The 23,542-nt window shown below is 42.8% G+C and overlaps 1 protein-coding gene and 1 non-coding gene across 9 annotated transcripts in view; both read right to left on the bottom strand.

Annotated features, from left to right (window-relative positions):
* Nucleotides 1–23,542, bottom strand: part of DIS3L2 (DIS3 like 3'-5' exoribonuclease 2) — a 351,641-nt gene that overhangs the window by 140,013 nt on the left and 188,086 nt on the right. For all 8 annotated transcript variants that reach the window (XM_019838866.3, XM_011285625.4, XM_011285626.4 and 5 more), the window contains one exon: nucleotides 1,518–1,597. In XM_019838866.3, the coding sequence (XP_019694425.2) occupies nucleotides 1,518–1,597 (80 nt within the window). The remainder of the gene's footprint in view (nucleotides 1–1,517; nucleotides 1,598–23,542) is intronic.
* Nucleotides 9,915–10,016, bottom strand: LOC111562050. The gene has a single exon (XR_002745110.2). It is a non-coding gene; the product is annotated as a U6 spliceosomal RNA (small nuclear RNA).

Here is a 23,542-nt window from a genome sequence, read left to right as displayed (position 1 = left end):
AGGACACGTGCTTGCTCCCTGGTATCCCTGTGAGGAGAATACCATCCAGGCCAGCCAAGACGCACTAACGGGCATCGGACCTATCCTTGTGCCATTAACGACCATAAAGGGGACACAATAAAGGAAACAACTGTTTCCAAGCATGAGGCTACAAACAGAGCAGGGCTGCGAACCTGGAGAGAAGAGAAATACAGAGGTGAGGTCTATTGTCACCTGGCTTCCTGCTTCCTGGGGGCACTTTTCACACTGGAGTTCAGGGGAGTGGACTCACAGAGAGCGATACGTTCAAGCCTTTGCACTTAGCAAATATTGCTCAGAAGATGAGAAACCAACCCAGTATGTGTTTTTTTTAAGTAGGCTGCTTACATTCTGGATTTTAAAAGTATATCATTGCTCTAAAATTTCTATGGGGACTTTTCTCTTTTTAATGTTGTATCTTTCTTTCCACTTTTTTTTTTAGTTGAAAATACTGAGCAAGCTTGCCTAGAGTTTCAAGGAGGACTCCCACTAAAAGACGATAAAAGCATTTTTAGGTAATGATGTTTTCTGTCTCTCAGCCTTCTTTCTACTAATCTTCACAGCCTACACTAGTAGAGAAGAGATCACACACTGAACCTATGGAGTTTTGCGTTAATGAACTACACGAACACCTCTGCAACGTTTTAAAAGACTAGGCTGCTGGGCCATCAACACTTTGCAGCAGACTGAAACCACAAGGGTGGATACCCATCATCGGCAAGCCGTCAAAGCCCGTGATAGTGCCAAAGCCGTATCCAAGAATGACTAAAGCCAAAGCAGTCACCTAGACACCATCCTAGAGAGGGCCCAGGAGTAACTCAAGACTATAACTAGCACGTGGTGGGGGAGGGGACATTGGAGCGGGCGTGACAGGGTTTGCTCTTCTCATACCCTACACATCTTCCCTTCCGCCCTACTGTAGTTGTCCAAGACCACTGGCCTCAAATCCCACTCTTCCTGCTCAGCTCCAGCCCAAAAGAATGCTCAAGGAGCCCCTACCAGCTGCCTTTCACAATCTGCCGGGACGATGACCTGCCGGGTCTCGAGGGCATTGTCAGGGACGGCGCTCCTGCTACCTGCTGCCGATTCGCCTTTGGAGGATACTCCCACATCATCCCAACCTGTTGGCAAATTCAGGTAAAGAACCCAATGCGTCTCCTAAGCAGAGCTTAAGGGCTTTCTTCTTTAACACGCTACACCCAAACTGGAACCTCCTGAGGGGCCAAGGCCTGGAAGTCATTCTTCTGTCCTCACTGCTGCCTCCACTGAGGCCCAGAAGGATCCCAGCGAGAGGACCCTTCTCATGCTCGCCCTCATCAAAGTCACCACAGGAACACAATCTTTAGGTCTCGTGCTGTGTAGGCTCAGGGGCAAGTTCAGGAACAAAGCAAACCCAACCCTGCACATTACACAGCCTGGGAAGTACGAGGCGGCCAGACTGACCACAAAGGCATGCAGACTGCCCGCTACCCGGAAAGGTCTAGAAATTTCCATCCTACCGTCAGCAAGCGGCTTGCAGGAGAGGGCATCATCGAGGTCGCGGGCAGTAGATGGGTCAATGGTGAAGATACAGTCTTTCCTGGGAAAGATTGAAGATATAATTAGCGATGCGGCAAATACCAGAGTCTTTGCCCCACCGTACTCGAGTTTTAAAGAACAGTTACTTTGCGAACGTGCAAATGGTAGGCAAAGGGACGAGTAACTTCTGTCGTGGCTCTCTGAGAAGGGGATCTTTAGTCTACAGTGAGACAGGGGAGAGACAAATGGGGGAAGCCACCAAGACTCCATCCTGTCTCTAAGGGTCTTCCTCCTCTCTGTCAACTGGCAGCTACTGTTCCTTGGTCCTGAGCAAGAAAGGTGTGAGCAGGTAGACTGAGGTGGCTTCCACGGACGAGGCTTCCCAGAAGAGTTTTCTGACACAAGGGGCAAGCCCTTCGGTAAATTCCTCTCCGGTGGTAGTTCTTATTTTGGCCGCCCTCTTCCTCAGCGGCTAGTGGGAACCTGTCCTTGGGAGGATGACTCACTGTTCCTTCTTCTATCTCCACCCAAGTGGGATTTGCCACAGTACAAATCACCTGACTTGTGACACAGGGGACGGGACCTGAGAAGAAGTTTTACAAAAAAAACTTGGGCCCGTACAGTTAGCCATAATACAACTATACTTGGAATTGGCCCCAAATCAGTTGGTTTTCGTGGAATCATCGTACACTGCCCCCAAGCTCACAGAATCCAGTATGCCCTCTGTCCACCTATCTTCGCACGGCCCCCCGATGCACTTCTCACTCTTAATCTGTCAAGTGCTGGGACGTTCTCATTTTGCTTCCGTTTCCCACATAACATGCCGTGCCCAGCTCACCAGTCTGACCACATAAATACCCACGGTTGGAGCAGCCTGTCCTGAGTTCTCCCCGCCTCCTGCCTTCCCTCCCCCCGGGGCACTGGCCCCGGGGCTGGGGTACAGGAAGTACCCGCCCCTCCCACAAGGCTCTCTAGCTGGCGCCCTCTGCTGTCTCTGGACTCTTCCCGCGCTCTGCCCTCGCGTCCTCTAGTACTAGCAGGGCTGCTGCTGCTGCGTGCCCGTCTCTTCCGGAGGCATCAGCACTAGCGACGGGAGCATCCTCTACCCACCACAATGAGACCGGCTGGGGTGGCAGAGACCTCTTTCCTCCGGTCGGTCGCTCCTCTGCTCAAAATGTCCTCAAAGCCCTGAGAGGCTGCAAAGCTGGCTCTGGGGGCTGGCCTGCAAAGTTCTCAGGGCCTTCCTTCCTCCGTCCCCTTCTTGCTCTTTTCCCTCACGGCTGGCCACCCTCACAGCCCACGGTGATCCCTCCCACCGCTCAGCTCACCCCGCAGCAGCTTCATTCTAGGCCACCATTGATTGTAACAGGCACCAGCAATTCAGCAGCACGTTTTTAGGGAAACAAAAAACCCCCACCATATTAACATTGATTTTAATGTATTTTGGGATTTGAGAAATGTCAAAATGTTTAAAAAAGAGAGAGAGACAGAGAGAGAGACTCTTAAAAATAATATACAGATAGCCAAGATGTGGTATAGCTATACAAGGGAATAACTACTACTTAGCAATGAAAAGGAACAGATTATTCGTACGTGTAGTAACTTGAAGAATCTCAAAGTTACTATGCTAAGTTAAAAACGCCATTCTCATGAGTTTATATGATATGTAATTCCATTTCTAGGACACTGTCACAATGACAAAATTATATGACAGCAGATCAGTGGTTGCCAGGGGCTGGGAGTACTTGTTCCGGGGGAACAGAGCTTTCTGGTATCTTGACTGTCATGGTGATTATGTGAATCCATACAGGGCTTAAAATTCATATAAATGCACAACAAATAAAGGCCAACTTTACTGTTCATTAATTCAAAAATTAAAAATTTTGAGTATGACTTTTGAATCAAGGAAAGAATATGCCTTATTAATAAAGTTGATGAGCAGGTGCTAGAATTACTCACTATTTCCCCTGTATACTTGTCCATATTTTTCAAAATTTTCACTGCAACTATTATTTTTATAAATAGAAAAAATCAGCACTGTAATCTCCAACCAAAAAAATGCATATATAATACTGCTTATAAAGATGTTTAGCAATCCTGTAGACTCGTATTGCAAAATACAGTCAATAACTTAAAAATTATGCATCAGGTAAAACCATGAACTCACTGGTAACTAAGAGAAGAGGGTGGGGAGAGGTGAGTGCCACTCAGGTAGAAGGAACTAGAGCATTGAGAGCACAGTCCCAGGAAGAGTGGCTTATCGGGACATCTACTCTCCTCACTAAATAGTTCAAGAAGAAGTGCACACCGCGGCGGGGGAGGATATAAATGTGGAGGCCTCAGGATACAAAGAAATAATTTCTGTCCCACCATATAAAAGATGGACTTATGGCACAGTGCCAGATGAAAAGAGAAACACCAGCTATCCTCTGGAAAGTAAGCTCCCTGAAGGCCATGTCCAGGGCTATACAGAGGCTGTAACTCACAAGTGTTTGTTGAATGGATGCACACTTGCTAACAAGAAGAGACAGGGAGGTGACATTAATCCTGACACCAAAGTAATGGGCTCTAAATTGGCAAGGATCTTGAACTTGCATCACAAGGTAAAGAGGAAACTGTCTGTTTGCTGTTCCTTTTGTATCCCCCACAAAAGTTAGCGAAATGCTTTATATATACGCTGAGTACTCAATAAACACTTGCGGAACTGAAAGTAAGATGTCAGACTTGGAGGCGGGAATCTTTTGATCCTCCTTCCTTAATGACATCATAAGAAGCTGAAAGAACGTCCCTCTAGTCAGAAATCAAAAAGAACACTGTTAGCTTTGTGGGGGGCCACAGTTTACTGGTTTACTTTGATTGCTGAAAAGGAAGTTATGTTTTCTTAAAATTAAATGTCTCACAGTGTTTTAACTTTTATTTCAATGAATGAACGAATAATGCCCCCTAAGACATTTCAGTGTCAAACTGATGCAGGCATATACGACAGAGTAAAATTTTAGGGCTTCAACTGTAATTTGTAAATGTCTTGTTTAAGAGGACCCACTCACTGTTTCTGAGAGAAATCTTAGAATAGCCTGTAAACACTCAAACCAACTCTCTACTGCTGTTTTATTATTTTTTTTTAATCTGCTCCTAAACCAGAAATATAAAAGTCTAAATTAAAACAACTCTGAGGAACAGTGGTCAGGAAGGCTTGCTGGAAAGACATACCACCCTAACATTATCCTTGATCATGGGACAGCAAACTATAGCCACAGACCAAAAAGAGCCTGCCACCTGGTTTTTGAATGATCTGTGAGATAAGAATGGTTTGTGCATTTTTAAATGGTTCGCGGGGGGGGGGGAACCCCAAAAGAATATTATTTCATGACATGGGAAAATTGTATGAAGTTCAAATTTCAGTATCCATAAGTGAAGCTCTACTGGAACATAGCCACGCTTTTTGGATACAATGGCAGAGCTGAGTAGTTATGTCAGAGACTGTATATTCAACATCACTACCTGGCTCTTAACAGAAAGTTTGCTGACCCCTGTTTTGGATCAATGTTCCCCAGTGTGCCAACTACGGTTTTTTTTTTGTTTGTTTGTCTGTTTAAAGGTCTGATGATTAAATCAGTTTGGGGAATGCTGGGCCAATTTCTTAATTGCAGGACTTCTTAGAGCATTCAATATGCCGCTGTCACATAGTTCTTGTCACGTCTATGTGGTCTTGGCTTTTTTTTTTCTTTTTTTGGTGGGAGATCATCTCCCAGATCTGACATCTTCCTCAGGAGACTGCCCTCTGAGAAGTGATGAACTGCACGCCGCACAGGCCTCCAGGGGAGTCCTTGCCCCAGATGGAGCCTTGTCACCAGGCCTACCCCAAGGGCCATGGCAAGAAGTCAACAAAATGGCTATGCTACTCACTGTAGGGAAGCTGATGAGGGCCTTGTCCATCCGAACATGTGGCCCCTTTTATGAGTGCTTTTGGGGGAAGTTTATATGCGGCAAGGACCCACTCCTCCCCTCCTGAGCTAATGGTTTGTTTGTATTTTACAGACGTGAATTTTATCCTTTTAAGTTTCCCTCTTTGCTTGGGCTGCTAGGAGACCCAGGAAACTATGGTGACTTGCCTCAAAAGGATCTTATTTATAGCCTGAACTTTGTGAACTAAGCTTTCTCCTGGCTGCAACTAATTATCCCACTTATATATTCCTTTTGCCTTGTATCCGAACTAAAAAAAATTAACTACGTTATATGTGTACCTGTTAGGTACCTTAAATCACTTCTTTTAAAAAAGCAGGGTATCAGTACGTACGTAGGCAGACCAAGGGGTTACAACCTTTCAGGATCACGTTGAAGGGGATGGTGGAAGGAAAGACCTTCGATACGGGCTACTAAGAGAACGAACTTCTAGACACAGTAAAACCTGGCGAGCTCCCAACAAGTATTTGTACTGTAGCAGGGGACTCCAAACTTGCTCTCTCACTGTGGAAAGTTGGGAGAAGCAAGGGAACAGTGAGTGACCCTGACAAACCCCAGCGCCGAGAGCCAGTGATTTAATCTGTTGTCATCGCCACAATTACGAATCGGCCATGATGCGGTGCGTGAGGGTTCCTTCTGGTTGTGGGCCACAGCGGCTGGGAGCTGCTGGCCTCAGCACTTGGGAGCCCAGCCCCACGGGGGTGGTGCCCTGTGCAGCTGTTACACTCTGTTAACATGCTTGGGATTTTACTGGCTCCTCTTCTGGAAGGCTTTGGTCTCACAACCTGCAGGGAGCAGCCTGGTCTGCCAGCTTTTAGAACCTGTGAGACCAAATATTTAAAGAGTTCCGCAACAATGGTTAGAAAGAAGCTAACCCTGACCCACAGGAAATAGAGCGCCAGGTGGGGGAGGGAAAGAGTGAGACTCCAGTTCGTGAGGCTGCAGAATTCCAATTCAGAGCAACGTTATGTAACCAGAATTTCTGAAGGCACGTGACTGAAGGGCTTAGTAGAACTTTTTCAAGTGACAGAAAACTTCTAAGATTGTCCTCCTCAAAGCCACTGGTCCAGGAAAAGAACACATAAAAAGTAACTAAACGCCTTCTTTAATCCCTTAAGACCTTGCCAAGAATCCCAGGAAATCACAAACCGTAGAAAGAATTTCTGTTCCTCTGTCACTCACACACTCTTCCTCCGACCCTGCGTCGCCTTCCTCCTCAAGGCACCAGCACCTCTACCTCCCTGGGGCCGGGGGCAGCTGTCTAGTCTCCACAGCAACATTCTATCACCAGGCCGTCACTATTCACCTCGCTGGATTTGGGCCATGGCCCTTACCACGCCACAGAAACTGCTCTCCCTAAGGTCATGGGTGTTGCCAGATTAATCACCTCAAAGCATGTGTCTGGTCAAGAACCTTTATCAACTCCTTCCTGAGTAAAAGAAATTCAGCTTAGAATTCAAAGCCTTTCAGGATCAGGCCCCAACCTGTATTTTTCCAGTCAGTTTGCACAGTCCCGACATGGACCTTACGTGCCAAACTTTCCTCTATACCCTCTGGTCTCTGAAACACTGTGCTGTTCCTAAATGGGACATTCACCCAGCCAACCTCCAACGTCCAAGGCCTACCTAGCTTTGAAAGGACTGGCTATGAAGCCATCTTTTTTCCAGGCAACCTCTGTGGCTCCACAGAGTGGACAGTGCTTCTCCTTCGCGGTGCTGCCCACACCTGCAATCTGCCCCTCTCCAACGGCACTGGCCATTGTCCCCAGCATGCTGGAGGAAGACCGACCCTGCGTCGCCTTGTCTCACCGTGACAAGGCTGGGAGCTCCTCGAGGTCTGGCTCTGGCACGGGTCTGTCTCTCTATCTCCTCCAGCACACTGAAGGCACACAAATACGACGAATAGTTGGTGGATAAGTGAATGAAAAAATGACCAAAGGGCTCTCTTTAGCACTTTTCCGTTCAACTTTGCCACTGCGTCTTGGGAAATACATTTAGGATTAGAACTCATGACCTCCTGGCATGCAACCCTGTGGTCACACCACAGTGTTATTGTTTCCGAGGGTGTCCTTTTCTGTCTTCATCCCATCTTCTTTTCTCATAAAACAGTGTTTTACAAACTGCGGTTGAGGGACCATCTCCAGACTCACAGCATTTATAGAGGCCCTCCTCTGCCGTGACTCTGTGTGCCTCCTTGCTAGGAAGCGATTCGGCTGAGAAGGATCTGGGTCAATGATGGCGAATGGGTGAAAAGGAACGGGAAAATTTTGAGAAATAATCTTATGAGGTTAAAGAATAAAAGTTCTACACAAACACTTTCTTAGATGAGATGGTACCAAGAGTCTATACAGAAACCAGCAAATCTCATGTCAACTATAGGAGGAAACATAACGACATAGCTGGGGCGCTCACCCACGGAGTGCCATGTAGAGAGCCCAGCCAGATGGGTGCTGGGTGGTCCAGTCACGTCAGATGCTGAGTTCATGATCTTCCATTTCAATCTGGCTCTCCTCAGGATGAGCCGACCCAGAGCATTGTCCAAACCTAGGTCTGTCCCCCTTGGTGTAGCAGGCCCGGACCTTTTATTTTTTTCTGAAGGCAGCTGTGGAAATGCTAATACTCTTTCACTCAGCCCTACCGCCACAACAGATGCTGAAAAGTCTGACACAAATCCCAGATTTTTCAGAACAGGAAAAGACTAAGGTCTATTTAAAGCAGAAAGAGACCTTGGTCCATCTGTCCCTCTCTGCCCCATTAGTGATGAAGTGACATATTTGAGGCCACAGAGTGAGCAGGAAGAAATGAGGTGATGGCCTGGGCAGGCTCTTTTTACGTGACCATGGCTTTTTAATCTACAGTCCACAGAAGATCTACCTCAAGCTCTAGCAAAATTCCAGACCAAGGGAACATAGTTACTAAGTTCCTTTCTAAAGGACAGAGATAGGAAGAGGCTGAATCAGAACCAACCGAAACAGCCTTCCCCGTTACACTCCCTTATCCACGGAACCTCTCATCATTCTGTGCCTCTTTTTATACTTCAACAACCGACACTCTGGAGCAGAGGCCATGGGACAAGGCCGGCCGGACTGTGGGAGCCAGGGATTATGGCATGGGCCAGGGAAGCCATGGATTCAACTCAAAGAATGTGCTAAAATTAACTTTCTTCCCTTCAGTTTCCATTTTGAAGCATGTTAAACTTTCAGGAGAGCTGAAAGAATGGTAAAATGAACACCCATATACTTCTCATCAAGATTCATCAAATGTCAACACTTTGTCATATTTGCTTTACTTTCTCCTCTCTCCACCCCCACCTTCATACATCTAGATTTTTTTTTTCCATCTGAACTATTTAAACTTATGTTGCAGAGATGATTACCCCTCCACACTTCACCATGCATTTTGTAAGAATAAGGGCATTCTTCCACAGAACCGCAACATTTTTACCACAGACAAGACTAATAATTCCCTACATCTAATTTACAGATCATATTTAAATGTCTTCAACTGTCCCCCAAAAGTTTCTTTAGCTCTTTGTTTTCCTCCTGATCTAGGATCTAATCAAAGTTTATACCTAGTATTTGGTGGTTGTGTCTCTTTGGTCTGTTTAATGTAAAACAGTCCATCCTTTTTTTTAATGTAACATTGCTTTTTTTGAAGAGTCCCAGCCAGATGTCTTATAGAATGTCTTATGTTCTGGATTTAGCAGCTTGCTTCTTCATGGAAGGTGAAGAAAGGAAGGGACAGAAAGAAATAAAATGTGGCAAAATTAATCTTCTCTGAATTTCCTAAACAGAAAGTTAATGTTTTTATTTATTTTTGAGAGAGAGCGAGCGAGCACAAGCAGAGGAGGGGTAGACAGAGAGGGAGACACAGAATCCGAAGCACGCTCCAGGCTGTGAGCTGTCAGCACAGAGCCTAACGTAGGGCTTAATCTCACAGAGTGTGAGATCATGACCTGAGCTGAAGTCGGACGCTTAACCGACTGAGCCACCCAGGCGCCTCCCCCCCACCCCAAACAGAAAGTTAAGATTTAAGTCTCGATGAGACTCAGGCTGAATATTCTAGCTTGAATACTGCACAGGTGATAGTGTGCACTCCATCCAGCATTCCTTCAGAAGGCAAAAACCGTGAGGCTGCGATATTTGATTACTTGGTTAAGGTGCTAATAGCCAGATCTTTCTACCTTAAGGTTACCTTTAACTTGGTATTTAACAAATAATCTGTGGAATAAGGCTTCTAGATAATGTGGATATCCTGTTCTCACAGAACCTTTCAAGCAATGATTTTAGCATCCACTGGTAATTTTTGCCCGAATCAATGTAACTCTTCAAGTTATAAAATGGTGCTTTTCATATACTATAAATACATTTATTAGTTGCCTCTCTTCTGTCAAGAACGTTTCCTGCTGTGCCCCCGAAGTTTGTTTTTCATGAATTTGCGTTCATCCTTGTACAGGGGCCATGCTAATCTTCTCTGTATTGTTCCAATTTTAGCATATTGTGCTGCCTAAATGAGCACCCCAAAGTTTGTTTTTATTTTGAGCATTATTATAGATTCACTGATTTTTTTTTGAAGTTCAATGTATTATTATCTACTACCATTACTATTCTTTCTGATACTCAAATTGTCCCAAATTAGGTTAGTGGGAGCTCTTTCAAAAGATCTCCCATGTCCTTGTGGTATGTCTCCACAATAAATCTTTGAGTGCTTTGGGGCACCTGGGTGGCTCAGTCGTTGAGCATCCAACTTCAAGCTCAGGTCATGATCTCATGGTTTGTGAGTTTGAGCCCCACGTTGGGCTCACCGTTGTCAGCCTGCCAGTGCAGAGCCCACTTCGGATCCTCTGTCTCCCTCTCATTGCCCCTCCCCTGCTTGTGCTCTCCCCAAAATACATAAATATTAACAAATAAAAAAATAAACCAATAAACCTTTGAGTGCTTCTCTGCTTTTTGGCACAGCATGTTTTAGGCGCACCTTATACATTCCCGTCCCAGACTAATAATCACCCAATTCCCTTAGGAGCCCTAATTCCTTGTGGCAGGGAGTGAATGATACTTAGAAACCAATAGAGGGTACTAGACTGCTGTGTTCATTATTGTTGGGGTCTCACGGCTTCTAGGCCCTTTTAATGAGCAGAACTAGAAAATACTGAGTTAAATCAGAGAAACTGCTGATATCTGACTATTTGTGGCCTGAAATTTGGCAACTTCATGGGGTTGAACCCAACATACTGTTTAAAAATCATGAGTTCGTATTGACACTCCAACTGATGTCTAATACTACAGCATTCTTCCTCATCTTCTCTCATTCCACATTTATACCTTCATTCTCCCAGTGAGAACCTTTGCTCTCAATGACCTCAATATTCAAAACAGTTACAGAATTATAATCCAAATGCCACTAGTGCAAAGAGTCTATTAAGATTTATTTGGAGTTTTATCCTTAGAATACAGCCACTCAGAGTGCTCAAAAGTACAGTGCCACAAGTTATTTGAATTCTTTTCTCTGTATGTGGTGATGCTATGCATTTAATACACATTTAGAACCACTTGTCTTTGTCTTATGTCAATTTTAGAGGTTTTGTTTTTATCTCTTTTTGGATTTCATTTCACTTTATTGTTGAACATTTAAAACATTTAAATGGTTCAAAGATCAAGTGTACTCACAAAAGTCCTACTCTCCTCTCTACCTTCTACCTTTTCTCCACGTATCCCCTGGCGATAACTATTTTCACCACATTCTGGTCTATCCTTTCGATGTTTCTGCTTTCCTTTCTGGTATTATTTTTCCTTATTTTCTCTTTGTTCTTATACAAACAGCTGAATACTATGAACTCTTTTGCAACCTGCTTTTTTGCACTTAACAATAAATCCTGGAAATTATTCCATATCGGTTCAGAGACCAGAATCAGAGAATCCTCACAACTGGAAGTTCCTTAGAGGTCACCTTAGTCCAAATTTTATCCCTCACATGACTCTAAACCAAAAATCAATCAAAGAGATCAACTCACATCTTGAAAATCTAGGATATGGAGGCAATAAAGTTTATTTCCTCATTAGGCTGACCATTCAATTTAGAGAGCTCTATCAGAAGATACTTTCCCATGCTGAATTGACATCTAATTCTGAAAAACTCCATAGTTCAGCTACTTGTAGCCACAAAGAATTAGCTGGCTCCCTCTTTCACCACGCAGCCCTTCAAACATAACTTTTCCCAAGAAATAGGCCCATCTCTTTCTTGTTCTAAATGGTTTATAATTGTGTGAAAATGCAGTTATTTTCATAATAATTTTCACTTATTTTGTGTCAAGAAGAAAACCAAGTTGTAAGAACCAGTGGAACGTCAATAGAAAGAAAGTAGCAGAGGTCAAGAGAAAGAAGGCCAAAATTCCTTCATTCAATATTTACCGGGCATCTACTGACTGTTTTACGTGTTTGGGTCACAGTTAAGAATAAAGATGCCTACCCACTTATATATTCTAGTGGGGGAGGAGAAAATAAAAAGTACTGTCATTAAGTGCTGTGCAGGAAAGAAGAAGAAGAAGAAGAAGAAGAAGGAGGAGGAGGAGGAGGAGGAGGAGGAGGAGGAGGAGGAGAAGAAGAAACAAACAAAAGTTAGGACAGAGTAAGGGGGACAGTTTGGAAGGGCTGATGATAATTAGGACACCCAGGCTAGGCACCAATGAGATGATGACGTTTAAAGATGACCCGAAGGAGGTGAGGAAGCGAACCATGGGTTACAGCGGGGAAGAAAGACTTGGACAAAACAGTTTGTGCAAAGGTCCAGAATCCACCAAGTTAGTTGACCTGAGGGCACTGAACAGCTGGGCACAACTCAACCCAGAAATTTTATATGTAGAGCAGAGACGGCTTGGCCTCTGCCTTCTTTCACTTTCCTTCCAAGAAGTCTCCAGTCTAGGTCTACAGAGGTTCGGAATGCGGTTCTGCATGCCTAATGGAGCAATGAGAGCAGCTGAGTCCACTGGGCCCAGAAAGTCTCTCTACCCAAAGGTCTCTCTCGGAACAGCTCTCTTTTTCCTTTTATCTCTGCTAGCAGAATGTCCTATAGTCCAGATTTTAAAAATCCGATTGGGGTTAAAAACAGGCTATGAGTATACAGACTAATATAAATTAAGTTTTGAAATCAGACAAAATGAAATAGTAATGAACTTCCAGGAAATGCTCTCACAGAGAGATCAAATCTTGAAGGCTCTAGATAAAGAGTGTTAAAAATTTAAGCATAAAGAATTTGATACAATGTACAAAATCTTCACAGAGTATCAACACATTAGAGGGCTTCAATATAATGGGATATCTGACTCTCATTAAAAACACTTTTATCTCTATCTTCTAGAAAGCACCTTTTGAGAGGACAGAATTATAATAATGGTGGATATTATTTTTGTTCTCATTTTGTACATGGGGAAACTGTGGCTCAGAGAGATTAAGCTACTTGCCAAAGGTCATGGAACTGCAGAGTTTTGATTTAATGGGACAGGAATTCAAGAGAAAGTGTTAAAGGAAGTGAAGTAGACTGAGAAGCTTCATTTCAATTGAAATTGACATCTCTTCTAGTCACCCTTAGTTCCAAACTTTATCTTAAGATTTAAACACCTCAGAAGCATTTTGGCGGAAGTAATATATACCCCAAATTTCTTTCAGGAAAATTTCCTCTATGGTTGACTAAGTTACAATGACTTCATTTTTAGGTACCAAATCCAAATGTGACTTTTTTTTTTTTTTAAATCCTTAACCTAAAAGTCACATACCGAGTTCTGATAGCAAGTTTATTCAAAGTAGATGATCCTTAGTATGTCAGAAGAAGCTGCGTCCCAAGTACTTTTTTTTGGAAAGGGTGTACAAAAATAGGAAAAAATAGCCAAAGAAAGAATATGCATAGATATATTTTCACTCAAATATACTATACTTTTAAATTTGTTTTGTAATTTCCAGAAGTGACATAGTTAGCATGTAAAAATAAAATGGAAATTGTAACCAAATTTTAATATGACTTTATCAGAGACTTAAACACAATGGGGTAAAGGCGAGTCTTTAACGGATTTAAATTCTAGTGGACAGAATTAAGAATAGTTACAAAGTCAAGGAATTAACTATGTCTAGACATCTCTCCTACATCTCTATTTGAGGAACAGTATTTTTTTTTTCCTCATCCTTTGAATTCCCAAGTTAGGAATTCAGAACCTGCTGTTGAAAGGATCATCATCCTTAATTCTCAATCCATTTATCAGGCTAAAATGCAAATGTAAGTGGTGAATACATTTCAACAGTCCTGGAGCTCCAAAGAGCCTTCTCAGGGAACATGCTGAGCTAACTGGGGAAGGGTTAAGCCACCCCTATTTTTCAGATCTGAAAACAGTTGTTCTGATATGAGAAGAATCATTACAATGGTGCCAGCTCCCTTCTATAAAAGCTATACACATTTTTTGCACAACTGTATGATTGTTATGGTAACCATAAAAATGGAACTATCATTCTTCAAATTACACACTACCCATACTGGATTACCTACATACGTTTGTTCTTCTACATTACCCAGAATTTCCTTTCAGAGAGGGCTATGTCTGTCCTATAGATGTTTAGGAGCAAGATAAAGTGGTCTCTTTCAAAGGGAGATTCCACAACAATGAATCTTTCAGAGGCCGAGCTCTTCAAGAATTCTAGGGCTTCCCTGTCAAGTCTTTGAATCCTATGGTCACTGGGAGGCCAAAATATTTTCCCTGGGAGGCAGGGGAACTGCCTGGAAAATGTATTCCCCAAATGATTGCTTTTTATTAAGAGGAAGACTAAAGCACCATGAATGGGCCCGAATAGACCTCGCACAGTTGGGTAAAATACTGAGAACCTTTACTAGAGTCTCTGTTTAGTGAGGTGAAAGACTTATTTAAGAGATATATACAAGCATTTCTGAAAATAACAGCATGAATATATCAAACAAAAATGCCAAAATAAATTTTAGCTATATTTTAGGATGACCAGGGACTCTGTTATTACTTTGGCCAACGTGAGCAGAACTTTGTAACTTTTAACAGCAAAAATGCAGGAATTCTTTCTTCTCATGAGTGGGGAAAAGCCAAGTCTGGTCTTGTATGTCTTTTAAATATTCATTTTGGGCCAAAATTCTGTTTCATTGTTCACAGAGCCGATTCTACAGTTAAAAAAAAAAAAAAAAAAAAAAGGCAGTCTGATAATGACTTCCTGGCTGATTTTAATATTAAATACTTAGATTTTGAGGCAAAAATGTGTTCATAATTACTGTTTGCTCCAGGGAATTTCCAAATTAGATGCTTAAATTTGTCTAGTTTTCCTTTCTCAAAAATAAAATAACTAAATTAAATTTAAAAAATTAAAAAAAAAAAAACAAAAACTCACAAGGTTTTGAGGGGGGCAGGGCAGCACTCCTGTCCTCCTGTCGCGGCAAGTGCTCTCCGGCAGCAGAATGGAGTGGAGGATGGAGTATGAAGTGCTACTTCTCTAATCCCGGCCCATGGATGGGAGAGGGGGAGTCCCCGTCCACAGTCTGCACCTCTACCTGCACTACCAGGGTTCAAGCCTCCCAGGGCACTCCCTTGGTCTCAGCCCAATCCCCACCACCGGGTCCCTACCCAGCCTGGGACTGGCCCTCGATTCATCATCCCAACCTCTTTTCCTACTGAAGCAGCTCCCCCCAACTGGACTCCGGTCTCTTCTCCTCTTCGGCCTTTCAGATCCATGAGCATCTGGCTATCAGGGTGAAGTTCTTCGCTCCTTTCTCAAAAACCTTCACTGGCTTCCAGCCATGCTGACGTGACACTCCTCAGCTTGGCATTCAATATCCTCCACGAACTGGCTTCAAACTTTTCCATTCTCATTTAAGATGATTTAACTTCATAAACATGGGCCCTTAGTTAACCAGTTCTGCTAACATCCCGAATTAATGATTTATGTAGACTCATCATCTCTTCTTCCAGACCATTCTCTTTGAAGGAAAGGACGGTTTCAATTATGTACTTTTCAAATCCAACAGTATCTATTTCAGGGCCTTGCAAATGGTAGCGACAATAAATATTTACTGAATTGAATCTTTAATTGGGCTCTTTCAACTCCAAACTCCTGGAAAATAGGCTGAGGCTGAGGCAGAGCCATAAATGGTTTTCACCCTCTAGTCCCTTTATCAGAAACACCAACATATCTGTGAGTAGATACACTTCAGGTGATGCCTTGGTACCTCCGGCCATGGCCTAGGAAGATGGCCCCAGAGAATTTTCTAGGTTTAGAATCAAAGTCCTTGGGGTTATGAATATGCTGATAGCAAGGGTAGACAAGAAGACAGGAAAATTGGGTAAGGAAGAACAGAATTTGAGAGCAGAAGGTAGTCTGAAAATTCTAATCTACATAATGACTCCAACATCTTTTTGGTAAGGCATCGTGCCTTAATCCTCGTCAGAAAGAAAGAAGAGGCACTATTTTATAAAGCAAAAAGTAGGCTAGACCCTGTACTTTATGAGAAAGTTAGTTGCCTGTATGTCCCTTTCAACTTGTAAAGGAAAGTAAGGCTCAGAGGAGTTATGTAATTCGTCCAAAAATACATCCCTAGTAAAGTGGCAGAGTATGTGACGATTCAAGCCAAATTTGTCTCTAAATATATGCTCCTGTATTTCACCCCTGTGATATCGAGGATATTGAAACTTTTCAAACTCCTGGGAGAGCAAAATGAGTGACACCACACATAAATTAGGAGGGAACACAGCTGTGGTAGGTTGTTATCTGTCCTGTTCCCCCTCTCCCAAGCCAGCATGTAACCCAAACGGGGGCAAACTGATCCCACCCTAGAATGTGGAATTGGGACAGAGAAAGGGAGAGGGAGATCAGGAGGAAGGTGTGTGAGGAGAGAAGGGGGAGAGAGAGATCAGCTCCCTCAGGGGGACTGGTAATTGTCAGGTAGCAGCCATCCACTGAGGAGCAGGAAGCAAAAGAGGTTAGTCTGAGGGAGGGGAAGGAGGAAGCAGATGTGTGGAAGCAGGAGAGACGGAGAGGAATGAAGGAGGCTTTCTGGGTTTCCTGCCTTACTTCATTCGGTCCCTGGTTCCCTGCCCTTGGATTCTGGGAGTCACCACAGGATCCTTAAAACAAATTCCCCTTTCTGCCTAAGCGAGCTCCAGTGGTTTCTGCTATTTGGGACCAAAAAGGTCTTAATTAGTGCAACAGCTGTGGAAAGTTTCCTAGAATGGCTAACTTGTCATGGCTTTCTCCAATGCTTTCTTGCTAACAAGCCATGACAGGCCCTTCCAGTCGGTGCTTCCATACTGCCCACTCCTGGGGGCGCTGTGAGTGTCCTCACGTGTGGGGAGGCAGAGAGAGGGCCTGGCAGAATGTTAATACTAAGTTTCTACTTCAAAAACAAATCAACTAAAAAAAAAAAAAAAAGACTCCCTTTGTCATTGAAATTACACTAAGTACAACGCTGTCACATTTTTTTGGCCAGTAGGGATGTGAAGAAGGCTCTAACTTCTTTTTTCTCAATACAGGGGAGGGAAAGGGTGCAGTGTTCTTGAGTGATGTGATATTTTGGGTTGACTTTCTTGTTTAATGTCTATCAAGAGCGTGGGTTTAAGATGCAGGCACAGGAGGATGAAGGGTAAGGGTAAGAGCTTCTAGACTATGGACCTGAATTCAAGTCGGAGCTCAGCCCCTCAGCCACGTGACCTCGAGGCAAGTGATTACACTTCCGTGAGCCCCAGTTTCTTCATCGGCAAAACAGGGATAATTATTTCGCAGGCTTGTTTCAATAATTAAATAAAGTAATACATAAGTATAAAATAATTAAATGAGATAACACATACACAAAGGTATAAAAGAAACATCCAACAAATTGTATGTGTTGGTATATGGATATTTGCCACATTACACAACAAAGCTAAATGAAAACTTCAAACTTTTACACATGTTAATTTTCCTCATCCCGGATATTTTTGGCTAAACATTAATGGAGACGATCTACTCCGAGGAAAACTGATCCTTCTTTCGGTGGGTCTTCTGGTGTATATCAAGCCCCAAGGCAGAGAAGACAGGAGAGGGACACGTGGTGACTACCTACCATGTGCCCAGCACTGTCTCAGGTCTGCCTGACAGTCGAGATTGTGCTAGTGATTTCGTATTTTCAAAGTAACTCTGTTTCAAAAAGAGACGATTAAATATGACTATAGAAAAGGGTAATTGAACACACATTTAAAGCATTATTATGCTTGTGGGAACACTCCTATCCTAGGAATTCTAATTACATCTCTAAGACCACAGGAGAACTGTTTAAACAATCACAATTTGAAACTCTTGATTCTCCCATATACAAACTTTGGTGTAATTCCACCAAGTCACCTCTCAGGCGAAAAAGATTATGGGAAACTTTACTTTCACTGAGAGTAAACATGATGCTGCAAGACCAATTTCTTCACATACATAACAGGACTTCCATGCGCACATCGGTGTCCTGTGAAAGTCACAAAGGGACTCCATACACTTACTCACATCACGCCACAACTGCTGGAAAGGTTTTTGGAATTCTTTAACTACTTTCTAAGCCAATTCCTGAGCTTCACAAGAAAATCAGTTTTACTACTTTATAATTATACTTAATTTTTTTTTTTTGAAGTTGCGTTATCCAGCTTGATCACCCCCTTGATTTACCACTCTTGGCTTTAAACCGACTTGGCTGTTTCCAAAAATCAAATCCACTCTCAAAAGATGAAGATTTGCCATTGTTGAAAATGTGCCTTAGGCTCTGAAGGCAATTTCCGAAGAGGAGTCCAAAAATGTGTATGTCCTCCACTGGCTCCTTCCCCACTGCCTGCCAGCAAGCTCAAATTCTCCTCAATCTCAAAGACGTCTTTGGTTCCCGAGCTTCGGTCAAGCTCCCTCTCACCTCCTGTGTGCCGCAAACTCCTTAAAAGAGATATTTATACTTTGTGTCCTCACTTCTTCACCCCACTTCCTCTCCTCGGCTGGCCGCAGTCTTCTCGGGCTCCCACCACTCACTGCACAACGCATGAGATACCCAAGAGAAAATAATCTGATGGCCAAACGCAATGACTTCTGTCCCCTGCTTTGCCCCGGCTGGCAGCAGTGCAGCAGAGCACAGGGCGACTTGCCCTTGCTTGGAACCTGTCACCAGCCTGGCCTTTGCCTTTTCTTTTAACTCTTCAAATATCCTCCTTCCTGCACCCCCAACCCCACCTCTTCCTACGAAGCTTCCGTCCTTTAAGTGCCGCTGGACAGTCCACCATTGGTCCCCTTTCCCGTTCAGATGCGTGCTCACCAGGTATACCCACTCTCTTGGGTGGCTCTGACTACAACTTTTATGCACTGAAACAGGTATCTGCACCCCAGACCTCATTCCTGAGCGCCAGGCCTGCTTCTCTTTCTGGCCCCTGGACATGGTCTTCTGGTACCCAAATTTTACTCGTCTTTCCCCATCCAAGCATTTTGTTCTTGCCCTCTATTTCATAATCTCAGATTTTCCTAAATTTCACTTTGGCTTAAGGGTGGATAGTGATACAGTTCAAGGGCCTTCCTTACAGGCTTATTATCTTCCTACTGAGAGGTCTTCTCGAGAATGTCAGAAACAGTGTTAGCTTTTTCTTTTTCCTTTCTTTTCTTTTTTTTTTTCCAATAGTAAGACGAGAGCCTAAGGAAATCCTATTCATCCCTCAAGGCCAAGTTAAAGTTACCTGGCTTTACAGCTTCCTCACGCAAAATAAATTACTTTCTCAGCTGTGTTCACCTGGTGCCTACTTTTTTTTTTTAATTTAAGCCTTTTGAGATAATTGTCAATTCATATAGTGGTAAGAAATAATAAAGATGCTATCTACCTTTTACCCCATTTCTAGTGGCAAAATCTTACAAAACTATAATATAGCATCAAAACCAGGGTATTGACATTGACACAACACACCGATCTTACCTAGAGCCCCCATTCTCACCTGTGCTCGTTATGTTCCACACAATTTTATCGCGTGTGGAGGTGCACGTAAGCAGCACCTCAAACAAGAGACAATGCTTCCATCATCCCAAGGATCCCTTTCTTTTAATAACAATCATCCCTACCTAATTCCCCCCCTACTGTGCCCCCCTCAGTCCCTGCAAGACAAATCTATTCTCCAGTTCCAAAGTGTATCTTTTCTAAACCGTTACACAACAGAATCAAACAGATGTAACATTTCAGATTGGCTTTTTTCTCTGATCACAATTTCCTGAAGATTCAGGCAAGCTGTAGCAAGATCAATAGTTCATTCCTCTTTACTGCTGAGTATCATTCCACGATATGGATGTACCACATTGGTTTAACCATGCACCTGTGGAAAGACAGCTCGGTGGTTTCCAGTTTGGGGCTGTTATGAATAAATGACGCTGCTATGAAAATGTGTGTGCAAGTTTTTGTGTGAACCGTGAGTTTTTATTTCTCTGGGATAAATGCCCGGGAATGCAATTACCACGTTGTATGGTGGTTGTGTTTAGTTTTTTAAAGAAGCTGTCAAAGTATTTGCAGAGTAGCTGTGCCATTTTACATTTCCACCAGCAGGGTGTGAATGATCTGCTTTCTCCACATCCCCACTAGCATTTGGTATTGCTCGCGGCTTTTCACCAACTTTGCTTTTTCCTTTTACTTCAGCCATTCTGACAGGTGTGGACTGAGGTTTCATTGTGGACTTAATCTGCATTTTCTTTTTCTTTTGAATGTTTTTATTTATTTTTGAGATACAGAGAGACAGAGCATGAGCAGGGGAGGGGCAGAGGAGACACAGAATCCGAAGCAGGCTCCAGGCTCCGAGCTGTCAGCACAGAGCCCGATGTGGGGCTCGAACTCAGGGACTGTGAGATCATGACATGAGCTGAAGTTGGACGCTCAACCGACTGAGCCATTCAGGCGCCCCTTAATCTGCATTGTCTAACGGCTAATCATGTTAAACACCTTTCTTACGTGCTCATTTGCCTTCTGTATGTCCTCTCCAAGTACATGTCATGTGCTCATTTTCTAACTGTACTGCTTTTATATTATTGAGCTTTAAGGGTTCTTTATGTATTGTAGATACAGTCCTTTGTGGGATACGTGGTTTGCAAACATTTCTCCCAGGCTAGCTTTCAACAGAGTCTTTCACAGACAAAAAGGTTTTAATTTTGATGAGAACCAATTTATCAATCTTTAAAAAAAATTTTTTTTAAGGGTTATATTTATTTTTTGAGCCAGAGAGAGACAGAGCATCAGTGGGGGAGGGGCAGAGAGAGAGAGCGACAGAATCTGAAGCAGGCTCCATGCTCTGAGCTGTCAGCACAGAGCCCAACACGGGGTTCGAACTCGTCAACCGGGATATCATGACCTGAGCCGAACGAAGTCGGACACTCAACCAACTGGGCCACCCAGGAGCCCCATCAATCTTTTCTTACATAGGCTAATGCTTTTTGTGTCTCGTCTAAGAACTCTTTACCTAGTCTTGTACAATGTATGTATCTTATGCTCTTTTTTAAAAATGTTTATTTATATTTTTTGAGAGACAGTGAGAGAGAGAGGGAGAGAGAGAGAGGGAGGGAAAACATCAGCGGGGGAGGGGCAGAGAGAGAGAGAGAATCTGAAGTAGGTTCCAGGCTCTGAGCTAACTCAGAGCCTGACACAGGGCTCGAACCCACAAACTATGAGATCATGATGCGAGCCGGAGTCGGACACTTAACTGACTGAGCCACCCAGGTGCCCCTATGCTCTTTTCTGTAAAAGTTTTACAGTTCTACATTTTATATTTAAGTCTATGATCCCTTTTGAGTTAGTTTTTGCGCAAGGCATGAGGTTTAGGCCAAGGTTCATTTATTTGCCGATGCACACCCAATTCTTCCAACACCATTTGTTGAAAGGGCTACTCTTCCTCCACTGAGTTGCCTTTGCTCCTTATCAAATATTAATTGGGCATATTTGTGTGGCTCTAACTCTGGGTTTTCTATTCTGTTTCATTCATCTATGTGCCTATCCCTTCTAGTTTTTTGCAGATACTCTTTATCAAGTTGACAGTCTTCTCTTTTCCTAACCTGCTGAAGAGTTTTTAGTACATACGTGTGTTGGGACTTTTTCCAAATGCCTCTTCTGTAATAACTGACAAGATATGATTTATGTTTTATTCTGTTAATAGGATAGATTACATGCATTGGTTTTTCTATCTAGAGATAGAATTCACATACTATAAAACCCGCCCTTTTAACATGTACGATTCAATCTTTGTGCAGTTGGCAGTACGAATGAGGTTTATCCAAAGTGCAACTACGGCTAGCTGAAAAATAATAATAATAAATAATAAAAATTTAAAATGCATGAATCAGAGGTTTTTGGTCTCTGCAGAGGGTTGTGTAATCTTTTTCCACGACCTAATTCCATAACATGTTCGTGACCCAAAAAGAAACGCCATACCCATTAAGAGTAATTCCTTGTTCCTCCTTCCCCGTAGCCCCTAGCAACCACTAATTGACTTTCTTATCATACACTACATGGCCTTTTATATCTGGCTTCTTTCGTCTGGCATAACGTTTTGAAGGTTCATCCATGCTGTGGCCCATAGCAGTACTTTTTTCCCTTTTATGGGCAAATAATATTGCAATGCATGGATATACCACATATTGTTTATCCCTTTATCAGATGATGGACATTTGGATTGTTTCCATTTTGGGCTATTACAGATAAGGCCGCTATAAACATTTGTGTACAAATTTTTGTGTGGATATGTTTTCCATTCTATAGGAGTCAAGTTACTGGGTCATAAACTCTATGTTTAAACCTTTGAGAAACTGCCAAAATGTTCTCCAAAGTGGCTTTGTTGTGTGGTACATACACATTTTAGACCACTACGCCTTCCTGATGGAATGATCCGTTTAACATTATGTCCCTCTTTGTCTCTAGTAATTTTCTTTGTGCTGAAGTCTATTTTATCTGATGATGATAATATAGCTTCTCTTGCTTTTTTAAAATTGATATTTGCATGGTATATCATTTTTCATCATTTTGCTTTAAACCCACCTATGTCACTGTATTCAAAATAAGTTTGTTTAGAAATCTAATTACTGGATCATTTTTTTTAATGTTTATTTATTTTTGAGAGAGAAAGAGAGAGAGAGAGAAGAGAGAAGAGAGAAGAGAGAGAGAGAAAATGCGAGCAGGGGAGAAGCAGAGAGAGAGAGAGGGAGATACAGAATCCAAAGCAGGCTCCAGGCTCCGAGCTGTCAGCACAGAGCCTGATATGGGGCTCAAACCCATAAACCATGAGATCATGACCTGAGCTGAAGGCGGACACTTAACCAACTGAGCCACCCGGACGCCCCTGGATCATGCTTTTTTATCCATCCCACTAATCTCTGTCTTTTAATTGGTGTTTTTAGGCAATTTACATTAAGGGCAATTATTAATATGTTATAGGTTAAGTTGCCATTTTTACATTTTGTTTTGTTTGTTGCCTCTCTTTCTCATTACACTGTTTTTCTTGTAGGTTAAATGAACATTAATTTTTTGATTCCATCTTGATGGTTTATAAAGCTACCACTGTGTAGTTTTCTTAGTGGTTGCTCTAGGTACCACAATATACATAAGTTGTACAGTCTACTGTATCAACTTCTTACTACTTCAAGAAACCTGAATTCCACTTAGGTTCCTTTACCCTGTCTACATTCTAAATAGTTTTCCCCACACACTTTGAGCACTACATTATTTAGTGCTAGAACTTTTGTTTCAACCACCAAATGTGATTTAAGAAACTCATGAGGACAGTTCATGATATTTCCCATTTTTTACCCATTCTCATATTCTTCTTTCCATTCTGATATTCCAAGTCATCTTATGTTATCATTTCCTTTCTGTTTAGAGAACTTTCTTCAGTCATCCCTTCAGGGTATATTGGCTAGCAACAACTTCTCTTAGCTTTCCTATGTCTGAAAACGCTTTTATTTCCTCTTCCTCTCTGAAGGATATTTTTGCTGGAAACAGAATTCATGGTTGACAGTTCTTTTCTTCCAGTACTTGAGAAA

Source organism: Felis catus, chromosome C1 (assembly GCF_018350175.1).
Source record: "Felis catus isolate Fca126 chromosome C1, F.catus_Fca126_mat1.0, whole genome shotgun sequence".
Classification (NCBI taxonomy): Eukaryota; Metazoa; Chordata; class Mammalia; order Carnivora; family Felidae; genus Felis; species Felis catus.
This window is presented reverse-complemented; position numbering and strand designations above follow the sequence as displayed.